At 42.8% G+C, this 20,918-nt stretch overlaps 1 protein-coding gene across 2 annotated transcripts in view; it reads left to right on the forward strand.

Moving 5' to 3' along the window:
- The first annotated feature begins 3,482 nt into the window (after positions 1-3,482).
- LOC144141484 (uncharacterized) overlaps positions 3,483-20,918 on the forward strand; it is a 94,648-nt gene continuing 77,212 nt past the window's right edge. For both annotated transcript variants that reach the window (XM_077673039.1, XM_077673040.1), the window contains exons 1-3: positions 3,483-3,597; positions 9,399-9,716; positions 20,676-20,792. In XM_077673039.1, the coding sequence (XP_077529165.1) occupies positions 3,540-3,597; positions 9,399-9,716; positions 20,676-20,792 (493 nt within the window). In that variant the 5' untranslated portion in view covers positions 3,483-3,539. The remainder of the gene's footprint in view (positions 3,598-9,398; positions 9,717-20,675; positions 20,793-20,918) is intronic.

The raw sequence follows: 20,918 nt of genomic DNA on the forward strand, positions 1-20,918 counted from the left end.
AGGTTGACTATATCTTTCTCGATTTCCGCAAAGCGTTCGAATCCGTACCACATTTTGTGTTACTGCGCACTGTACTTAACATACCGAGTGAACTTCTGAAGTGTCTGGATGCCTATCTTTCCGATAGAAAACAGTGCGTTGTGCTTGAAGGTGTGAGTTCGTCGAGTATTTCTGAGGTATCTGGCGTCCCACAGGGATCCGTTTTGGGCCCACTACTTTCCTTAATATTTATAATGATCTTGTTGATTGCACTTAGAGTCATACTAGACTATACGCTGACGACTGTTACATTTATCGTGACATCACTACCGTAGCCGACACTGAGTTCTTGCAACATGATCTTAACTCTGTTTTTTCTTGGTTTCAATCCGGGGGGATGACTCTCAATCTGTCCAAATGTAATCTAGTAAGGTTTACAAAACACCGCCACTACTCGTTGACTACTTCATGTAGTGGAGCATGTTTGCCTGCAGCCGCTGAGTACAAGTTTCTTGGAATTTCTTTCTCCGGCAACCTATCTTGGAATTACCACATTCATAATTTGACAACCGTGGCTAGCCACGTGCTCAATTTTTTAAGACGTAATTTCAGACAAGCTCCACTCAAGGTCAAGGAGGCGTTGTACGTATCAAATGTGCGTATAATTTTAGAATATGGTTGCAGTGTTTGGGACCCCTCAATAAAGGCAAATATTGATGCACTTGAACAAATATACAGTCACGTGACGCGCGCTTCGTGACAGGCGACTATGATTTTACTAAAAGATCAGCAGGCATTTGTAAAAAATGAGGATGGCCTCTACTCGCAGTAAGACTTAAATACCTAAGACTCGCTTTTTTCAATATATTCAACTCAAGAACTAGCATCAACAAAGAAGCGTACTTAAAAAAACCAACATATATATCCCCTCGTACCGATCATCGCTTAAAAATTCGCGAATACAACTGTAGGAATAGCGTTCTTAAACATGCGTCCTTTCCTAGAACGATACACGCTTGGAATAGTTCTCCGGAGGAAATTGTTTGCTCACCCTCGTCATGTTTTATCATATGTTTGCAAACCTTTTTTTTGAAGCAATAGCACACCGTTCTGTGTACTGAAACTCGTCAAATATGCTATGGTGTTTGCTTTCTGTATATGCCTTTTCTTTTCTTCTCTCTGTGTTACTTCTTTTTTGTTGACATACTGTATGTTTACGTCACATCTGTAGTCACACCTTTTTATTCCAAATCACTGTTAAAAAATCGCAAACTCTCGGTTTGACAACTGTATTTGTATTTGCATTCCTATTTGCTTGCCCCTCCCCGCTACACTAATGCCCTTGTGGGCGATGTATATATAGTTATGTGTATAAATGAATAAATAAATATAAATAAATAAACATAACAGCCGGCAAAAGTAGAAATAAATAAACAGAAATAACTAACTCCATAAGTAAACGATTGGCTTGTAGCCGTAAATAGAGTAACAAGTAAAAGAGAGAAGTAGGTTTTTAAAGCGCGGAAGTTTACACACCTCGTCGTCACGCCCTTACTGAAAGCAAAAAATAAATTACAAAACATTAGGAAAAAGCGCGAAAAAATTAACCAAACTCAAAGTATATTGTAGCCCCCTCACCCAAATAACTAAAATTCCTAAATTTAACTTGATACAAAATTCAAATTAGACCCACCAAATCCCGTCTATTTGCTCCAGCACCCTCATGAAATCACACAAAAATCAAAAACACAGAAAAAATATCTTGGTTGACGTGTTCTTTCAAAGCTACTGACAAGACGAAAGGTTAGTGAAGCAGAGAAGTGACGTACGGACGCCTACATAATGGCTTACAATTCGGAGAATTCCTGTATGGATCTTGTTGCTTAATTTGCGGGGACGGATACTGGTGGGGCGCTCCAAAAGTTCGCCTTACTTGTTGCCGCATAACCTCCCGGCGAGGGAATGCTTGACGCTGATGGATTCATAAGAAAAAATGACTAACTTGAAATACTTATCTATTCGACATTATCGATGACAAAAATAGTTGTGCCGAAACAAAGCGATCCAGCGAACCTCTTTTGAAGTACATTGTCTGACTAATACAGACAGCAACTGCGCTCCTGCAGTTGAGCAATGTTATCTGGAACTGTTTGCGTTGCAAGTATTCAGCTCTCTTCCCTATAAAGGTCCCTCTAAAAAAAACGTAATGTTTCGAGAATTAAAAAGACTGTAAACAACCACCTCTGTACTGTTCCTTGCGCGCTTACGTACTCGATTCTGTTAAACAAGTTATTAGGTAGTTACTATCATTGGCGCTTTTTATACGGTCCAAAGGAAAGTACATACCGGCACAGCTTTTTATATAGTTAGGCCAGCCGCGCATCCCTTCAAAAGGCCTGCTTCCTCAGTTAACCATGACAGGTGGGCTTAACAGCTATTGGCACCATTTTCGTTTTCGGATACGTTTATGCGTGAGTAGTGGTCTTCGTGAGTGCAGTATAAGCACAAACACTACTTTACATTTCCAGGTTGCATAACCGAAGTAGGAGGAGCTCATTGAAAGAATACAACAAGAAAACCAGCAGTTCAGCGCGCTAAGGAAGTCATATTAGAAGAAGATTGATTGTATTTCGATTGACGGTAACCCTTTTTTTTATACTCGGAAGAATGTAGCGGAAATGGGTACACCACCTTTCCATTGCGAATCTGATGTTAACAGTTTAGCTACTTGAGAGGCTGTGTTTACTGCTACTTTATATGGTATTTATGGCACTGTAAATTGATTCTACGCTTGTTGTCGGTAGCTACTGTGGCTCCGAACAGGAAGTGAAGCGGACCTTTTTCATACCTCTGCAGTAAGTGGAGTGTCTGGAGTCGGTCAAGAGAAGTGGACTACCGGGAACACCGCTTATGCTAAAATGACTGCCAAGGCTACCACAGCCATGTGCTAAAACCATTCCGGTGTAAATCGATTTTAGGAGATCCTTTTTACCATTGAGTTACGTTTTTTCACCCCACGAGAGACAAAATTGTGCATTAACAGAAGTTTTAGGGGCGGCTCTAAAGAAGTAGTTTAAGTCAATTGCCGTCCTTGACGGTGTGAAACAGCACCTGTATATTGGGCTCACAGTTATGATGTACTCACATAAAGTTTTGTTACTGTAAACAAGCAAAGATTGATATTTACTACCTTATTATTATCCTTAGGACGTAAAAAGCTGTGTGTGAATAGCACCTTCAGGGTGAAGAGATTTGGGAGCAAGTTGAACAAAAGTGCAATGACGTTACAACATTACAAAAGAAGGGGAATGCAAAACAGCCTCCTTCCAATTTTGTCCCACTCTGTTAACTGGTTGCCTGGAGCTAGAACAAGACAATAGCGGATTTGACATCATGTTACCTTCGTTCGTCTTTTCGGGCATTGTTCTGTGAGCATCTCCTGATCGTTTCTCTACAGATGTGGCCCTCCAGACGTTTTTTGTACAAAAAGCAGTCCCTTCGCTGCTCAAGGAGACGTTGAGACTGTCATTTCATTTTGCAAAAGCAAGGAGTTCGAGGGAATGAAAAAACATCTGAACCTCTTCCGAGCCCTAGTGGCCTTCGTAGTCTTTGGAAATGGTGAGTATCTGGCATACTAATGATTGATTTTATACTTGTTTATGGGGAGAGGCAGTTATTAAAAACTTTGAGAGGATACTCCTGAATTTTTGCCGCTTCGTAAATATTTTCTTAAAATGAATGAGAAGATAACGCTTTCCACCGTCCACTAGTGAGAGCCTAGTTTCACATCAAAAGTAGGAATAAACGTAAGCTTAGAAACTTGCATTCGGCTTTGGCAAATGCTAAGAACGAATGGTTCCTGCCAATTATATGCCGTCTATCTATTGCAAACAAATTTCAAAGGTTCGACTTCAAAATCCCTACGCCAAAACATCGCAAACACCACATCGCCAAGTACCACAAAGTATGCTTTAGTTGCTTCTGAAATTTTTCCAGTTGATGTAATATTTTTGAAAAAAATAGAGATACAATTACCTCATAAAAAGAAAATTATGAGGGAAAACGAAAAAAATTCCCCGCATTTCCCCGAGGGGAAGAATGTGAAAGTGCGAATGCACGAGTTGAATTTGCGCGGTTCGGTAATGTTCGCGAAAGAGAGATCACACACACACACACAACTACAAAGAAAGAAAGATGCCTTTATTCACAGACACCTATTTGTGTTGTCGTTGTACTTGATTGCTAGAGCGGATCTCAGCTTTGAAATTTCGTGTCAGTACTCCTTTAAGCGGGTGCATTAGCCCTTCTCACGCCCGATTCCTGGCCAATCCCCCACGTGGGTATGTGCCATGTCAGCGGCCAGGCAGCGCGCGCCCATCTCCCCCCGTTGCTAGGGAAGACGAGGAGCGCGCGCACCCGCAGCTGTTGCTATGCGGACTACGGCGGCGGACGATTCAGGCTCGCTTAAGAAGTGCATTCGCACTTAAAAATCATCGCTATTTTGTTGCACCACTGACGACAGAAAGTAGCCTGATGAATTCGCTACATCACTCGTTCTTGTTCGGTAGACTCGTTATGGTAACTATGATTGTTTTCAAAGTTTTCGTACAATCGTGCTCCTCATAGAAAATATGTGCAAAGAAATCGCGATCCAATAAGCATTTGCTGTTTGTGCTAACTTCACATAAAATAACTTGAGAGCAAGTAAAAGAAGGCCGCCCCTCCCTAACTTTTCACCTTACCCCGCACAACCAGGAAATTAGATATACGCAATTTCGTCTGCGCTACTGTAATTTTAAAGCAATTTTTGAAATATTGTCGCAGTTGGTGGTATCCGCTTTGAACTTGTTCGGCTATTTGCCAAATAGTTTTCCCCTGGCGGAAGTCATCCTAAATATATGGTTCATTTTCTAAATAAAAAAGTATGGAAAAGAGATAATTCCTCGAAAATGAGCTAGGACGAGTATAGAATCAATTGATGGATTGGCAGGTTATAGCCTGTATATTTATTCACATACCCTAAAGGCCCTCCGCAGGAGGGTAATGCATAGAAGGAGCATTCGCATACATCGAAGAGACACAACATGAATGGGTGCCAACAAAATCACAAATTATAAATGTAGAAAAACACAAGCAATAAGAACTTCTCAAACACATAACTACAAAACACATAACTACAAATCACGTAACTGCGAAGAAAGAAAAAGAAAAGCATATGTAAGCAAGCAAAACTACAATTAGGTTGCTTCATTCCATAACAAGTCTTGAAATTTTGTTATGTTCAGTGGCAATATGCTGTGGCAGGTTTTTTCATTCTAATATTGTGCGTGGATTGAATGGCTGTGCGAACACAAATAAATGGCAAGTGATACACTTAAGATTGCAAGCCTGATCGCTCCGTGGAAATGTAAGAGCGGGTGAAGGAAAGTCATCGTCGCGAAGGTGCTCATGGTAATACAATTTATGGAGAGGTGTTAGGCGAGTATGTTGGCTGCGAAGCGATAATGAAACCAACTCGGCCCGAATTTTTCGGGCAGTGACGATTGGTTATTTTGAAAAATAAGAAAAAATAAAACGAACAGTGCGGTATAGCAGGGATTCAATATAGCGTATAATGTATTCTTGACATGGATGCGAGATTGCGGATACATATTCAATTTTAGGGTAGATGAGAATGAGGCAGGCTAGTTTTCTAATGTGTGATGGTGCCTGCGTTCGGCCATATGTTATTGCGCCTCATGTACGATTGCCAGATGCGAGAGTCTGATTTTCATAGATATGCCATGTAAAATTTCATTGAAAATGCACTTCAAGGTACTTGTAAGTAGTAACTTGTTCCACTGTAGTGTTGTTTAGAAAATATGTAGTTGAAATTATAAATGATGAACGGGTGAATGTCTTGCACTTTGTTTGAGACAGGTTAAGACTCATTAGGCAATCAAAATATCGTGCGTTTATTGTGTCAAGATCAGTCTGAAGAGCGTGGGGATCAGCGCCTTTTGAAATGTGATATATATTTTGCAGTCCTCGACAAAGAGCTCTACTATGGATGTTAGCACGTTAGGTAGGTCATTATTATAAACTAGAAAGAGCAAAGGGCCAGTTACTCCTCTTTCCTTTATTCGTAACGTACGTGAGCACGATGACTGGCGCATGCAACGGCATCGCTATAATGGGGGTTCTGTGCGGCTGGCGTGCTAGTCCTACTCATGTGCCATCACGTTCAGGTGTCACGTGGTATGCACTGTCATACAACTGCCACTGTTCCGATTCGCTGTCTTGTGAATTTCGCTAACTGGGCCAGTTAGCTGCTCAAAGCTCGCGATTGTGGGCAAATTCCCCAAGCAGCCAAATGGGCATGTGCTACGAAAAAAGGAATAGCAACATCGACAGCTTTTCACATTTGTTTGCTTATTTCCTTTTGCTCATCACCATTGTTTTTCGACGAAGCTCTTTGCACTCGTTTTTTATTGAGTCCGATCCCCTCACTCCCCTCTCTTCCTTCGCCCACTTTCCGCTATTGCGTACCCAACCTCTGGCGCCACTTTGCTACTTAGGCTTCAACTCCCCCCTCACTCGCTATGCATTTTCTGCTTCTTAATAGACGACTAAAACGCTGAAAAAGAAACCCGTTGAATGCCCAGAGATATTCTGTGATAATAGGTACATGCCGTTGATTGTAATACAGGTGTCCCAACTATCATACACTAATATTTAAAAAAAAGAGCAAAGCGTTACTTGAAGTAACCCTAGTGCATAATATCTGTAGTAATACGGAGGAGCGGAACGTAGCACTTTCGTTAAGGAGAGTCAATAATTTATTGTATTATTATCTAACTCGGGAAGTACTGTCGTGATGTATAAACTGCCAATGAGATACTTGTAGGAACAAACCTGAGGCATCTAACTGTGGCATTTTGAGAGACGAAGTAGTTGCGCTCTCATTTATATTGACTAATAAAAAAACCAGCGAACTATGAAAAATACCACGTCACGGCACTCCCATCCACGTGATAAAGAACTGCCCTTGAACAGGCTGCCTCTGAGCAAGCTAGAATGAAATAAAGAAAAGGAAGACCGAAATGGGGATAGAGCTTGTGTCGTACCTGGCACAGGCACCCCGCGAAACCTGCTGTTGCTGGTCCTTCCATAATGCTATTGTCAGGGTGATGCGCTGTATCTTCAGGCGTGTGAAGGGCAAACCTGTTGCTTTCAATAATCTTATATGAGGGCGCTGGTTTTTTAAGCAGTTGGAAGCGCCACCACTTGGTATTTTTCATATTTCGCGGGGTTTCCTTATCCGTACGCAATTATTTCTGCGCCAAACATACCGCAGTTAAATGACACTCGTAGGTATATACACGTGCCTCATTGACACTGTAATGATTAGGACAGTACTTCTCGAGTTAGAAAGTCAATTACAATGAAATAAGTATATATTACAAACCAAAAACACTGGCCACTACTCGACTGCGCTGGAAACATTAAGCACTGCGTTTTGTTCGAGTAACGCCATTGTCTTTTTTAAAATTTTGGTGCATGATAGCTGAGACACCGCGTATACATATATACGTGTATATATGAAAGCCATTCTGCCGTATTGTTATCACAAGAAGGTTGCACCACGCAATTCCTTGCGCGAAATAGCGCTGACGATGAATAAAACGCATGGTCATGCAACAACACCTATTTCAAATGAGTTTGCGAGCACGCGATAACTGAAGCGCATGCTCCGGCTGAAGACGTATAGACGTGTGGTAGAACATGCTGAAGCCATGTCCGGCGAACCACTTAAAGGAAAAGCGATATTTGGAAACACGTTGCACATCATTGTGCACATCCTGGCAGACGGTGGGCTGATGGGGTCGATGATGCGGTCCATACCAATGCTTCCGTGGAAGGAGCAGGCCGCGTAAAACTGCAACGCACACCACTGGCTCCTAGGCGGTCATAGAGCGAAATCCGCGTCCGAGTCTTCGCAAACTGGTATCTGCAGTCACCAGATGACTGCACAGCCAATGCACAGTACTGTCCGGGAGACCAAAACAAGCTGCATTTTTCTCCTCTATTTAACAACGAGATCTGTCGGGGTTGAAATATGCCTGGTACAGGGACCGTAAGCAATCAACCATCCCGCAGGAGCGGCCACCAAGATCGTTACGAGTCCAGAACGGTCGCGGGAGTCCATTTACGGGTTTCCTCCGAATACTCGTGTAAATCAAACGCACCCAGCCCCTTCGTAGGCGCGGAGTAGCTGCCGAAGTCACACCCACCCATGGTGTCGACCTTGTCAAGGGGCTTGCGTCGTAGGCACGTGGTCGTTTTCATTCGATGTCATTAGCAGTAACAAGCACTCAGCACGAAACAAAAGCTAAGTCCCCAAGGCACAGTGACAAAATGCTGCCATGGTCACAGGAGTGTCCGTTCTGGGGTAGAGTGCACCTAATGCTTTGCCGAAAGGAACTGCCAAGACGACAATGCTTTCTTCGTAAAGTGACAGCACGTTAGATAACAGATGACACGACTCCAACATCTAAAACGCACTCTTTCACTCTCAAACACGCTCTTTACTAACTGATTTGGGACTGTTTCGGCTAAACGCCCGCTGTGGCCATTCACGCTTGGTGTAAAGAAACACTATATTCGACATCTGGGATCAGGGTGCGTTCCCTTCGTTGCAGCGAACTATATCGGTCAATTGGTTGGTTCTAGAACAGAACGGCACGGGGGCTACCCTCTAGCCACGTGGCAAGCATAATTCACTGGAAAAAGAGAACAGCGAGAAAAACGACTGGCCCTAGCCTGCGCCCACGTTGGAGTCTTGAATGAAGAATTGGGATTATCTATTTTGTTCTAGGGAGTGAATAGTGCAGCTTGATTTAAAATACCAGTGCATCCTACAGCTGGCACAAGCCGTACTTTCGCCGCGTACGATGCCCCAAAGGGGTGCCCAAAATACAGCAGTGCTTCGCCCGATTGCACCGGTTTCATTTGAACTGCATTGGATGTCCCACTATCACTACTTTCTTAAGCCAATAAGCTGGAAACTCGGGAGCAGGCTGATTGAGGGCCTTATAAAACAGCGCCCAGGTCACCATCATAAAAATTCTAACTACACCATGATTTAAACGCCTTTATATATTTGTAAATGATTTATGCCTGTTGCACATTTTATACTGCATAAATTGTAACTAACATGCAAGAAAAAAAGTTAGATGACTAGCATTCAAGCTTGTGTATTTGGCTATCTTTGAACGAATGAACGAATCCTGTTTGCACCAACAACGTTATTTAAGAAGCATATCTGCAGCGTCTGTATTTCTGTTTTTATGTAGGTAATGTGAATTTCTTTTTTTACACCTGTGATTGCACTACTGCAGAAACTGACGTATTTTTGTTCTTTTTTTGCACATTTTTAGCAGCCAGCCGCTCGCTGCAAATGCCCGACCAATTGCAACAAAGGGCTTTAAGGGGCCCAGGCCTAACACAAGGCAGGCCCGGAAGACTTGCTGGACGCCTTGGCGAAGGTTTTGGTGACGACTCTCCCGGGATCTTCGGTGAAAACCAAAGGGACAGGTCGAGTGGAGGTTTTGGCGCCACTCCTGGAGCAAGCTTCGGGTCAGGCGGTGGTGCTGGGCGTCCAACGGGATTTCCTGGCGGACTTGGTGACAGCCTTACAGGAAGTGGTTCTGGCGATGGCAGCTTGGGCAGCGGCAGAGACCTCGGCCTGGGAGCAGGTAGTATTAATATTTCGCGGTGCGCACAAAGGCCACGTTGGTATTTGTCCACGGAGTGATGTGGTGCAGACATCGTCAGTTTGCATGGCTATCATATCCAGGGACGCATTCGTTTGAGTGTTTACCGTGTGTGAGAAATTCCACCATTCGAATTAAGCGAAAATGAAGTGTTTTTGGCTGAGTAAGTTACCTTTCTCTTCCTCAGTTAATTAGTAGGTCACCTCTTTGTAACTGCGCAACTGTTGACTCCTATATAGAAAGGAACACAGGGAGAGGAGTTTTTCCTGAAGATAGGCAAGGACAGAACGAATTTTCGGCATGATTTTAGCGCGGATTTATGTGGATAATGAGCGCCTGTGGTGCGAATGGGAGATTTTGAGAGATGGCAGTTATTGATCTTGGGTGTCCTATAGCGAAATATTTTAAGCGTACCCACACGCCGTATGAAACCCAAAAATTCAGCTTCTGCTCATACTGGCATTTCAAATCAACTTTACGGCACCATCCCTCTTTGACCCGCTCAGCCCGCTCCCAGCATATGCTCGCATAAAACAAAACACCAATGGTTGTATTTTGCCACTTGGTATACTGTTGAAACAACTACTACATATCTTACCCTCCGCTCCTTAACGCACACAATAAATACAGTAGTGGTTTATTTCTATTTCCGCACGTTGTCATAGCTCCAGAACCATCTGTTCGGACAGCGCGCGGTGTAATTCATAACCACACGCCTCCCACAGGATCCCTTATTATTTGCTATCAAATGTGACTGATAGTTATCCATAGCATCTACTGAAATGGCACGTCCCATGGGTATGTAGTCATTGGAGCGCATCAACTCCGGAAAAAATTTTCCTGGAGAGTTCCAATAAACCAAGAGTTCCAGCTCCAAGACAGGACCATGTATTGGCCGCACTAGTAAATTCCTACGCTGGCACAACTCTATAGTGAAGCAATTAGGTCATGTAACGAATACTTCAATGTGTGTTATACCATTTTGGTTACTGGTCTACCCGGATACCGCCAGGTACTACAGCTAGTAGCAGATAGAGTGATCTGCTAATACCGGTGCTTGAAATATCACCAAGGGCCCACCGGTAACCAGGTGGGAATCAAAAGAATGTAAGTAAGCAGAACGCAGTGTTTTACACTGCATTGGAAGTAAAATATAGGGTTCATACACAGTCCTTTCGAGATGTTCTAAGCAACAATAGGGCAACCGTTGTTGATTAATCGCTTTTTGCAATTTGGGGCTCTGAACCAAAAACCGCACGACAACCGGCTGTCACTGTTTATACTAGAGCGTCGAACTGTTGACAGACCAGCACAACAGGACCCGGACCGATGTGCCCATACGGGTTAATTTATGCTGGGAATAGGCTGAGAAATCTTACTCCAGCGGATCTCGAGAGACGCCTGGAGGGCAATCGGGTGTTAGTGAAGCGGCCATCCACCATATGTAATCTGCATATCAAATCGCGTTGTTCATACCTCCTTGGTAGTAATTTTGCCCGGGAACCGTTACGCCAGTTCTTAGTAAGCCATAAGCCCATTGCCTGGAATGATGAGGTAATGAGAACAATGTGGTGTGTCATTTGTGTTAGTCTTCGACGATTTGTGAAGCAATGTTAACAGAAGTTTTGCCGAACAATATAGGAATATTTTCGTTTGCGTCGTATTGTGAGTTTTCATATAGAATAAACTAAAAGATGTTTGTCTCCAATGTGCTTACCTGGAATGCTTTGCGTTTGGAAAATCAAGGCTGGCTCATTACGCTGAATAGCAACCAACCTAATGAAGGTTGTTCAGGGAGGTATGGAAAAGATTAATCAACAGAAACGAAATCTTCCCGTTGTCCTACACGGGAAAGAATGCTCGCCTTTTAAGGAATTTTCGCTGCCCTGCGGCTCTCAAAGTTCGTAACTTTCAAGTTTTTCAGTTTCGCTAGATTGCATATGGGGTTTGGCGCGCTTTCCAGATTTTTTATCAGAGAGATCGGATTTTAAACTACTGGTTTTGCATGGTCGACAGCCCTGATAGCATGTGACTAAACCATCGTAAACTCTTCTTTTAAGAATAGGATGAATTATTTTATTCAGGAAATCTCATATAGTGCATTGAATGTCTTGCTTATTTCTCAGCACTTTGCTTTAATATGACGCCTAAAGTAAGAAACTGACACCAACGAACCACCGTCAACGCAAAACCTCAAATCGTAACACATACCCAGCTTCCTCGCTGAAAATTCCGGCCTCTCAGGAACCTAGCAAAACCACTTCACGAAAGTGATATTTGTCACAATGCAAGGCGTCAACGTGAACATCAAAATACTTTAAAGAACATTCCAGGATTCTGAATATTTTGTGGGTAATTCTATGTAAAATCTTACTCCTCATGCATTTCTATGAGACAGTTTACATGGCTCAGGAACCTAGTCGCTCAATGTGCTAGACTTGAAACTGCGCACAAAGCAAGTTTTCTCCCCCCATGTTAGCTGCGCAAAATAACTTTACATTTCCATGAAGAACTACGGAGTAATCGCTGTTGAAAGGACTGCCATGAGCGGGAAAGCTGCACATGAAATGAGGAAACAGCAATACGTTCACTTGGACGCGGGAAGTCTAGAGTCTAGGGAAGAATAATTCTGTTATTGATCTGCATAGAACTGTAGTAACACAGAACAATACTGAGGAGACCATACGGTATGACATAGCGAGAGAAATTTTGTAAGTTGATTTCTCATTGACCAGATGCTATTGTATACGAACACGAGCATTTTGTAGATGCCTTGGAAGCACATTTTTGTGATGCGCACATCTGCAACGACTGATTGTGTTTCGCGACAGAACGATACTCAGATTGAGTTGCAAAGGCGATTCTAGTGAGACCCGCCTCGGTGGCTCAGTGGCTAAGGCGGTGTGCTACTGAGCACCAGGACGCGGGTTGCCTTTCCGGCCGCGGCGACCGCCTTTCTGATGGAAGCGAAAAGGAAAGACGCCCGTGTGTACGAGATTTCGGCGCAGGATAAAGATCCCCAGGAGGTCAAAATTAATCCGGAGCCATACACTACGGCGCGCCTCATCGCCTGCGTTGCGTCAGTGCGTTTAACCCTACAATCAATCAACCAATCAATCAAATATAGTTACGTTCATCTTGCCCGTTTCTTCTTAAATTGCAGCTTCACTGCACTTCTTCGGCAGCTCTAAGGAAAGGCATTGCGATTAAGTTATGCGGACGGGCTCGCCTCTTCACAATACTGAAACATCCTGACCATCTGTTAGCCCATGGACCACGCCAATGAAATCCAAAAGCAAAACACCTGGTAGTCGTATATGCTGGCATCAGGAGCCTGGTTCGTACACTCTGACCTCGTGGGATGATTCTCATTCAACCTTCGGTTCTACATTCAGCAGTTCAACTTAGAGCCCTGGACTCAGTTATAACAATAATTACTTTTCAAACGCGAAGATCTCTAACACCATGTAAACAGCCACCTACTGAAAAATAAATAGAGGTAGTGGTATTTCGCAGAGAAAAATGGCCGCCTAAATTTTCGTCGAGCACTGAATACCACAGGCTACTAGCAAACCAACGGTACGCAATACGGGAAGTTTACGAAGAAATTCCTCGATGCTTTTGCTGGATATTTAGGTAACAAGAGCCTGCTTACTATGGCATGGGCTAGCCATTTGCCTGGTTCTACAGGCTGTTGGATTAGGACAGCTGGTTTGAGGAGCTAGAGAAGTAGGTGGAAGTGGAAACTACAGTGTAAGGCCTAATTACAAATTGACTATAACTCCCCACTGGTAATATTCGGCGCCGTAGAATTTTCTTTCTCATAGGTCACCTTCAAGTGGGGGCTGTAGATTTTATGGTGCTTCTTCGAGAGCGTCGGCACAGGGGATCCATATGGGTTTCTGAGAGCCGGTACAGGGTAACGTAGGGAGATTTTTCCAGATCTAGTGAAGTTGTCAAAAATATTGGAGGAAAGTTTCACGAAATAATAGACCATGGCAAAATACTGCCATTTTAAAATCACGTTTCTTTTTGTCTTTAAATGTCATTTCACTATTGGCTACGTCTATCAATGCCCCACTGGTGCCGTCTATAGTTGGCCCCACTGATGACATCCATTTTGGAGGACACCAAGCATCCCTCTCATACTGTACCAAAATCACTGCAGTAAAGGCGACTTTAAACACTGGTTTTCACAAAGTGATGATGATAGGCGAAGGCACATGAAGCACCTAAAAAAATGCTTCCCGGAGTCATATCAAAAGTGGGTCCTTACCGTTATGAAGCCGATCTCTGATTGATTGAGCGATTCCGACACGGTTGAAACAGTTTGAATTTTGGACTTTCACGCAGGTTGTATAAGTGAAAGCTTCGCGTTTTAACTATATTTGTGTTAGGAGAGCGGCTTTGATTTTTTTGCAGTCTTCGTGTGTGCGGGTATGCGTGGAAGCTTTTCGCGGCAGCAACAGTAAAAACGTACACATGTGTACTTGTAATGCAACGAGAGGTCTTGAGGCCAGAACAAACACCATTCCGTAAAAAACAACTACCTTTCTAATAAAGCTATGGAGTTATAATTTTATGGCGTTTTGCAAAATTTTAAGGAGCTATTTTAACTAACTATAGGTCAAAAATATTCAATGATTCTAGGTGAAATATTAACCATGTAAAACCAAAAGTGGCTAGAATGCAGTCCATAACTGTAAAACTGACGTGGTTTATTAAGACACTTGCCCCAGTCGCGGTCCGCATACGAAAAAAATCCATGCGAAGAATCGCCAAATAATGCTTATGCCAGTCACTTCTCAGATAAACATGAGGGTCACCTAATGACAAGGAATCAGGAAGTAATAGCGCTACGGTCGTTCTGTCTGCAAATGAAAGCAGAATGCTTCGATATGCTATCAAACTAGAAATGGTAGTGTAAATATAAAGCCTTCATGTGTAAGTCATTTGTTTCTGCAATGGCATTTCCCCGAAGATTGTAAAATTATTTTGTTGGGCAATTTCACTGAATGCAATGGCGGCTTGATGAGAGAGTTTATTTCTAAAATAAATGCAAGGGCTTCATTATTCAGGTGCTCGGATTCCCTCATTTACCGCCGAGAAACAGAGTTGGCACGCGCAACAAATGATCACCATAGTTCAGGAATGGTATTTGCAGTAGTACAAAAAGAAATAATTACCAGAGGCCCGAGGCAGAGTTGTTGCGGACAAGATAATTGTTTTTTCGTCGGAAACTGCATAAGCCCTTGCATGTAGTACATGGAGTTTCCGGTCTGCTAGTACTCTAAGCAGTCTACGTACAATTTTTTAGGAGCACTGTTTATGGTGTATCGGTTTCGTCGTGTATATATTTCCGGCGCTTTTTATCCAACTTGAAATGAGGGCAAAACTTCTCTTCACTACGCAAATGCCGAAGCAATTGCAGATAGTGACTGTACTATTGTGTTAAACATATCGTTCGCGTTGAATTTTTCATGTTCCGATTCTTCCAGTATTCCAGTGTTTAAAGCTTCTCAATACCCGGACATGCTTTCCATGACAGTTGATTCATTTGGCGTTGAGAAAATTACAGGCTTTTTAAATACGTATTCTGCTTCTCGTGTCGATGAAACTAACGCGAAATTTGTGAAAAGTACTTCACCTGCTCATCAATAATACTTAAAAAAAAATTTCAACAATCTTCGCATTCAGGAATTTTTGCGCGATGATTGGATAGTTGGGAAGGTTGTGCCATTATTTAAATCTGGCAACAAATAGTCTCCTCGTAATTACGGACCGATATCCCTCAGAAGCATCCCGTGTAAAATTTTTGATCATGTCGGATTATCTAACCTCGTTAATGTGGTTAATCAAACTCGTTTTTTACTGAAGCGCAACAAGGATTTCGTGAGGACTACTCCTGTGAAACGCAGCTTGTATCTTTTGCACACAATATACACGCTATGTTTTATAACCGTTCCACTGTAGATTGCATATTTTTGGACTTTTCAAAGGCGCTCGAAAAAGTATGTCATAAATTACTACTCCATAAACTCAGTTGCTTAAATATAAATCACCACCTTCTCAAATGGACTGAATGTTTCTCACTTAATCGACAGCAGTTTCTTACCGTTAACAACTATGACTAACCCTCAATTACAGTCACTTCTGGGGTTTTCCAAGGCTCCCTTATTGGCCCGTTAATGTTCCTTATATATGTTAAGGATATGCCCAACTGCATTAAATCTAACATCCACTTTTACGCTGATTAGTGCGTTCTTTTTAGAGAAATTACCAATAACAATGACAAGCATGCACGACAATCAGACCTCGAAAACATTTCCATTTCGTGCGAAAATTGGCTTATGAACTTAAATCACATCACATCACATCACTTTAATACCTTAAAGACCCCCATGTAGGGGGCATTACATAAGGGGTGGGTTACAGATAAATGTACACAGGTCGTCAAATGGAAATGTGCGTGGTGACCTTCTCTTTAAATGTTGATGAACACGTGATGGCCGGAACGTCACAGGGAAGGCCATTCCAGTCCACTGCTACACGGGGGAAAAAGAGGCAGAAAAAGTAGTAGTGCGAGCATGTGGACGGGCAATTTGATACGGGTGGGCAGTGCGGTGAGATATGCGCGTTGGTGGTACGATGTAGGGTGCTTGATTAAGAGGGCTGTAGAAAAACTTGTGTAGCAAACAAAGGCTGGTGATGCGGCGGCGCACTGAAAGATTTGAAAGACCAGTTTCGCGTTTAAGGGATGATAAGCTTATGTCATATGAATATGAGGAATGAATGAACCTAGTGGCGCGGTTTTGCACCGATTCTAATTCATTGATCAAGTATACCTGGTGCGGACTCCATATGGGAGCCGCATATTCTAGTTTAGTTCGGATTAAAGATTTATAGGCGAGAAGTTTGACGTCCAGTGGGGCATGTCGCAAATGGCGCTTTAAGAAACCCAAAGGTCGGTTTGCTGATGACATGACGTTCGTGATATGCGTGCGCTATGAAAGATCACTGGTTAAGGTGACGCCTAGGTATTTATAGGATTGAACTTGTTCAAGATTCGAGTTATCTATTACGTAAGAAAAATAAGCGATTACGCTGGCGTTGAAAAGAAACGAGTTTGCATTTAGTGGGATTAAGCTCCATTAACCACAGGTCGCACCATTGCTGTACACGGTTAAGGTCATTTTGAAGCGCAGTTTGATCAGAAGGGTTAGTAATTTTGCGGTATAGAACACAATCGTCGGCAAACATGCGGATGTGAGAAGATACATGCATGGGTAGATCGTTAATATATATTAGAAACCGAAGGGGTCCGAGGACAGACCCTTGGGGGACGCCCGATGTTACCGAGAGGGAGCTCGAATGGTTATTTTTAATATCGACAAACTGGGAACGGTTAGCAACAAATTCTGAAATCCATGCTAGAATTTCGGGGTGCAGATTCAACTGGGCAAGTTTAGTAAGAGGCGTTTGTGTGGTACTTTGTCAAAAGCTTTAGCGAAGTCTAGAAAGATTGCATCAGTCTGGAGGTTACGGTCAAGATTAGCATGCAAATCATGAGTAAATATCGCTAGTTGTGTTTTACAAGATAAAGATTTACGAAAGCCATGTAGGGCAGAATGAAAGAAATTGTTAGCGTGCAGGAAGTGCATTATGTGAGTGTATATTACGTGTTCCATGATTTTGCATGAGACGCTGGTTAGTGAAATGGGACGGTAATTTAGGGGTGACTGTTTGTTACCTGATTTGTGGACCGGAATGACCTTTTTCACTTTCCAGTCGTCTGGTAACATTCCTGTTTCAAGCGACAATGAGAACAGCATCGAAAAATACACTGCAATAATTTGTTTAGTGTTTTTTAACAGTTTGGAGTTAATGTTGTCTACGCCAGCTGATGATGAAAGTTTAAGTCTGTCGATAAGGGACGAAGTGCCAGCAACAGTAAATTCCACTGGAACTATTAGCGGTAATTTCGGAGTAGGTGGCGAGGGAAGTGGCGAATCTGCTTCTTTAGTGAACGCAGAGCAGAACGCGATGTTAAATACGTCGGCCCAATCAGCGTCGCTAACTTCCTCTCCATTATGGTCAGTAAGCGTTATTTCGCGTGTCGGCCAAATATCGCCAAATGTAAGGCAATGAGGATAACAATGCATTTTTACTTCATTCAAGGCCTAAAATTGCCAGAAGTAAACAATTATTGATACCTTGGTGTCCTCATATCCGGCCATTTAACCTGGAATGTCCACATTGACCACATTATTATAACGCTAACCGGACCTTAGGACATATTAGGCGAAACTGTGCTCTGGCCCCTTCCGCCTTGAAGTTACTTCTTTATAAAAGACTACCTAGAACCAAACTTGAATACGGAGCCGTGATATGGGACCCAGACCAAGCATACTTAATCAATAGGCTTGAAATGGTTCAGAACAACTCTACTCGGTTTATTATCTCCAACTTTCATCGTAGCGCCACTATATCTTCCATAACAGCTAACCTCAATCTACCCGATTTCGTTACCCGTCGCAAAATAAAACGACTTAGCTTATTCGAAAAAATATCGTATATTCCCACATTAGGCAGCAATCACTATTGTATACGTTCCTCTAAAAAAGTAACGAAAGCTCGTTCCTCGTTCCTTCCCAATTTTGAAACGAGTTCCTGTTAGAAGTTTCTTTATTGCAAAAGGAGCGCGTTCCAGTTCCACTTCGAACATAGGAACGTGTCGTTACATTAGCGCAACATTTCATTTCCTAAATTAAAATAGTGTGTCGGATAATCCTGACGCGAAATAAAGGGATAAATTTAAAACTCACACCGAACTACGTATATTATACGAATACTAACACCGCCGATAGCAGATTATCTGGAGATAAAAAGAATCCAAAGAAACGCTCCTCGACGAATTTTTTTAGGGTGCACCGGACAAACTCCAAACATGTCTAACTGCGATTTTGGTGCTCGTCTATTATGGGTGCAACACATATGACACTTTCCACTTTGGTCTTACGACTGCAGAGTAAGGTTTTCGCGCTTCAGATGTGGAAATAAAGTTCCTCCCTTCCAGAAACATAATAAAATTTCTTGCATAAGAAACTGTGTCGAAAGGAACAATACATAGGCGTCTAATGAATGGTTATTAATATTACAGTTTATTTAAAATGCCTTACAGGCCCTTTGCAGGGAATCTAGTAAGTGGGTTACAAAAGTGAAGCTCCGCGGATAAAACCCCAAATTTGCGAGTAACAAAACATGGCAGAACAAGTAATGCCTACGAGGTTCGCAATACAAGTTTAAGTCGGAAAATGATAACAAGACAACAAATTAAGTCAGCCACGTAGTCACACATGAAATCTGCACGCAAGAATTACAAAGTATACCGACACAATAACGGTAGTAAATTGGAAAACAAGCAAAAACAGCCAAATATGTGGACGCGATGCACAAATCAGTTGCTGTTGTTAGAAATGCGCATAAGGGAAAAGCACAGGAAATAACGCGAAGCCTAATCACATGCGTGAAAAACATTTACACTATAAAAAATCAAAGCACGGGTTGAAACGGAGCAACTAAAGCAACTCTGAACGCTGACCGTACACGTTTGGGCGGCCTCTCTCAGGTAGTGTCGATACGGCACGAGACGAAACTGTGCCCAAGAATGACGAAATTCCTATCCTTTGTCAAAACGACGCGTTCAATACAAAAGGACCTGGCACTCCCGTCAATCCATTTCCGCCAGATCGACGACAGACCGCACCGTGACAAACTGCGTGCGTACCTGTAACTTCTAGCATTACATCATCCCGACACACTGCGGCGAGCTCAGCTCTATTGATAGCCGGTGACCCTTCGAATGACCTTACAGCGACCTCAACTCCCCCGACAAAAACGCCCCCCTCCTCGCGCGTACAAATCCGGTAAATAGGAAGACAAACACAGTAGCGACTTGTGCATTTTTGCACTCGAGCTTTGGCATCAAAAACGGCCAAATCCTAGCAGTGTAACATTTGCAGAAGGAACGCCGTTCCTGCCGTTCCTCCATAACCCTAACGAGTTACCGTTACAGTTCCACCGACCCTTAATTAAACAATGACGTTCCTCCGTTCCTCCTAAAGGAACTATTTCCAGGAACGCGGATCCTTGGAACAGCGTTCCGTACAACACTGGTAACAGCCTAATTTCTTCCTCAAACTACATATCATCACGTTGGGATCATGTCGACAAAGTTGCCATACCTGTGAGTCACAAGCGTTCGTACGCATGTTCATTCATTCCTCGAACATCTCATGATTGGAACGGCATTCGGGAAGCAACAGCCACTATCATAAACAATGATGCTTTCCGATCACTTATTAGTAATCTAAACCACTAGAATAACTATGAATGAATACTAATTTCCTCTTGTGTTGCCTTGACCATTCGCGTAAAAGCAATTTTGGCTTCTCTGTGTAGTTATTGACCCTTTGTGCACAGAACTTGTGAACTTTTTTATGATGTGTTCTCGTGAAAATCCTCCTTTTGTATGATTGCTTGACATGCATGCAAGCTGTACTTGCCCATGAATCTTAAAAACCCCTCCCCTCTATATAGCTTCGGCCCTGAGGGTACCTATAAATAAATTAAATAAATAAATAAAAACAAAACAAACCAGGGTTAATATTGATATGTTTTTACTCACGTAATATGAATAAAACCTTCGTTCATTAAGCCAACATACTAAAACTCGGCAAAGAGCCCAGGTCGCCAGTGTTATTTGACTTAAAAAAGAAGCTCAACTAAATGAGCTCCTTATTTATTTCTTCTTAAAATTAACATTTCAGCAGACTGTCGTAGTTTTTGTTGCAATTATTCACTAGGAAAGACCCTTGTGCTCCAAAACTGCTTAACTGTTTAACTTTTACCTACTTGCCGTTGGGTTCTGACTGTTCGCAGGAGCAGCTGCAGGATTAGGTAGAAGACCTGGCTCTCCTGATACTGGCAGCTTCCTGGGTAGCCAAGGCCCTAATGCTGGTTCTGGTGGAGGCTTTGGATTCGGTACAGGCCCTTCAGGTGAGATTCCGGGTACAAATGGTGGCAGTCGTGGAAGTGCTTCCCCGCGCAGGAGCGTAATAAAAATTGCAGTGGTGCTCACCCTTGGGGCTCTCCTTAACGTACAATAAAATCTAATGATGCGCC

Source organism: Haemaphysalis longicornis, unplaced genomic scaffold, assembly GCF_048455015.1.
Source record: "Haemaphysalis longicornis isolate Haplotype H1 unplaced genomic scaffold, Haemaphysalis longicornis Haplotype H1 scaffold_6, whole genome shotgun sequence".
Classification (NCBI taxonomy): Eukaryota; Metazoa; Arthropoda; class Arachnida; order Ixodida; family Ixodidae; genus Haemaphysalis; species Haemaphysalis longicornis.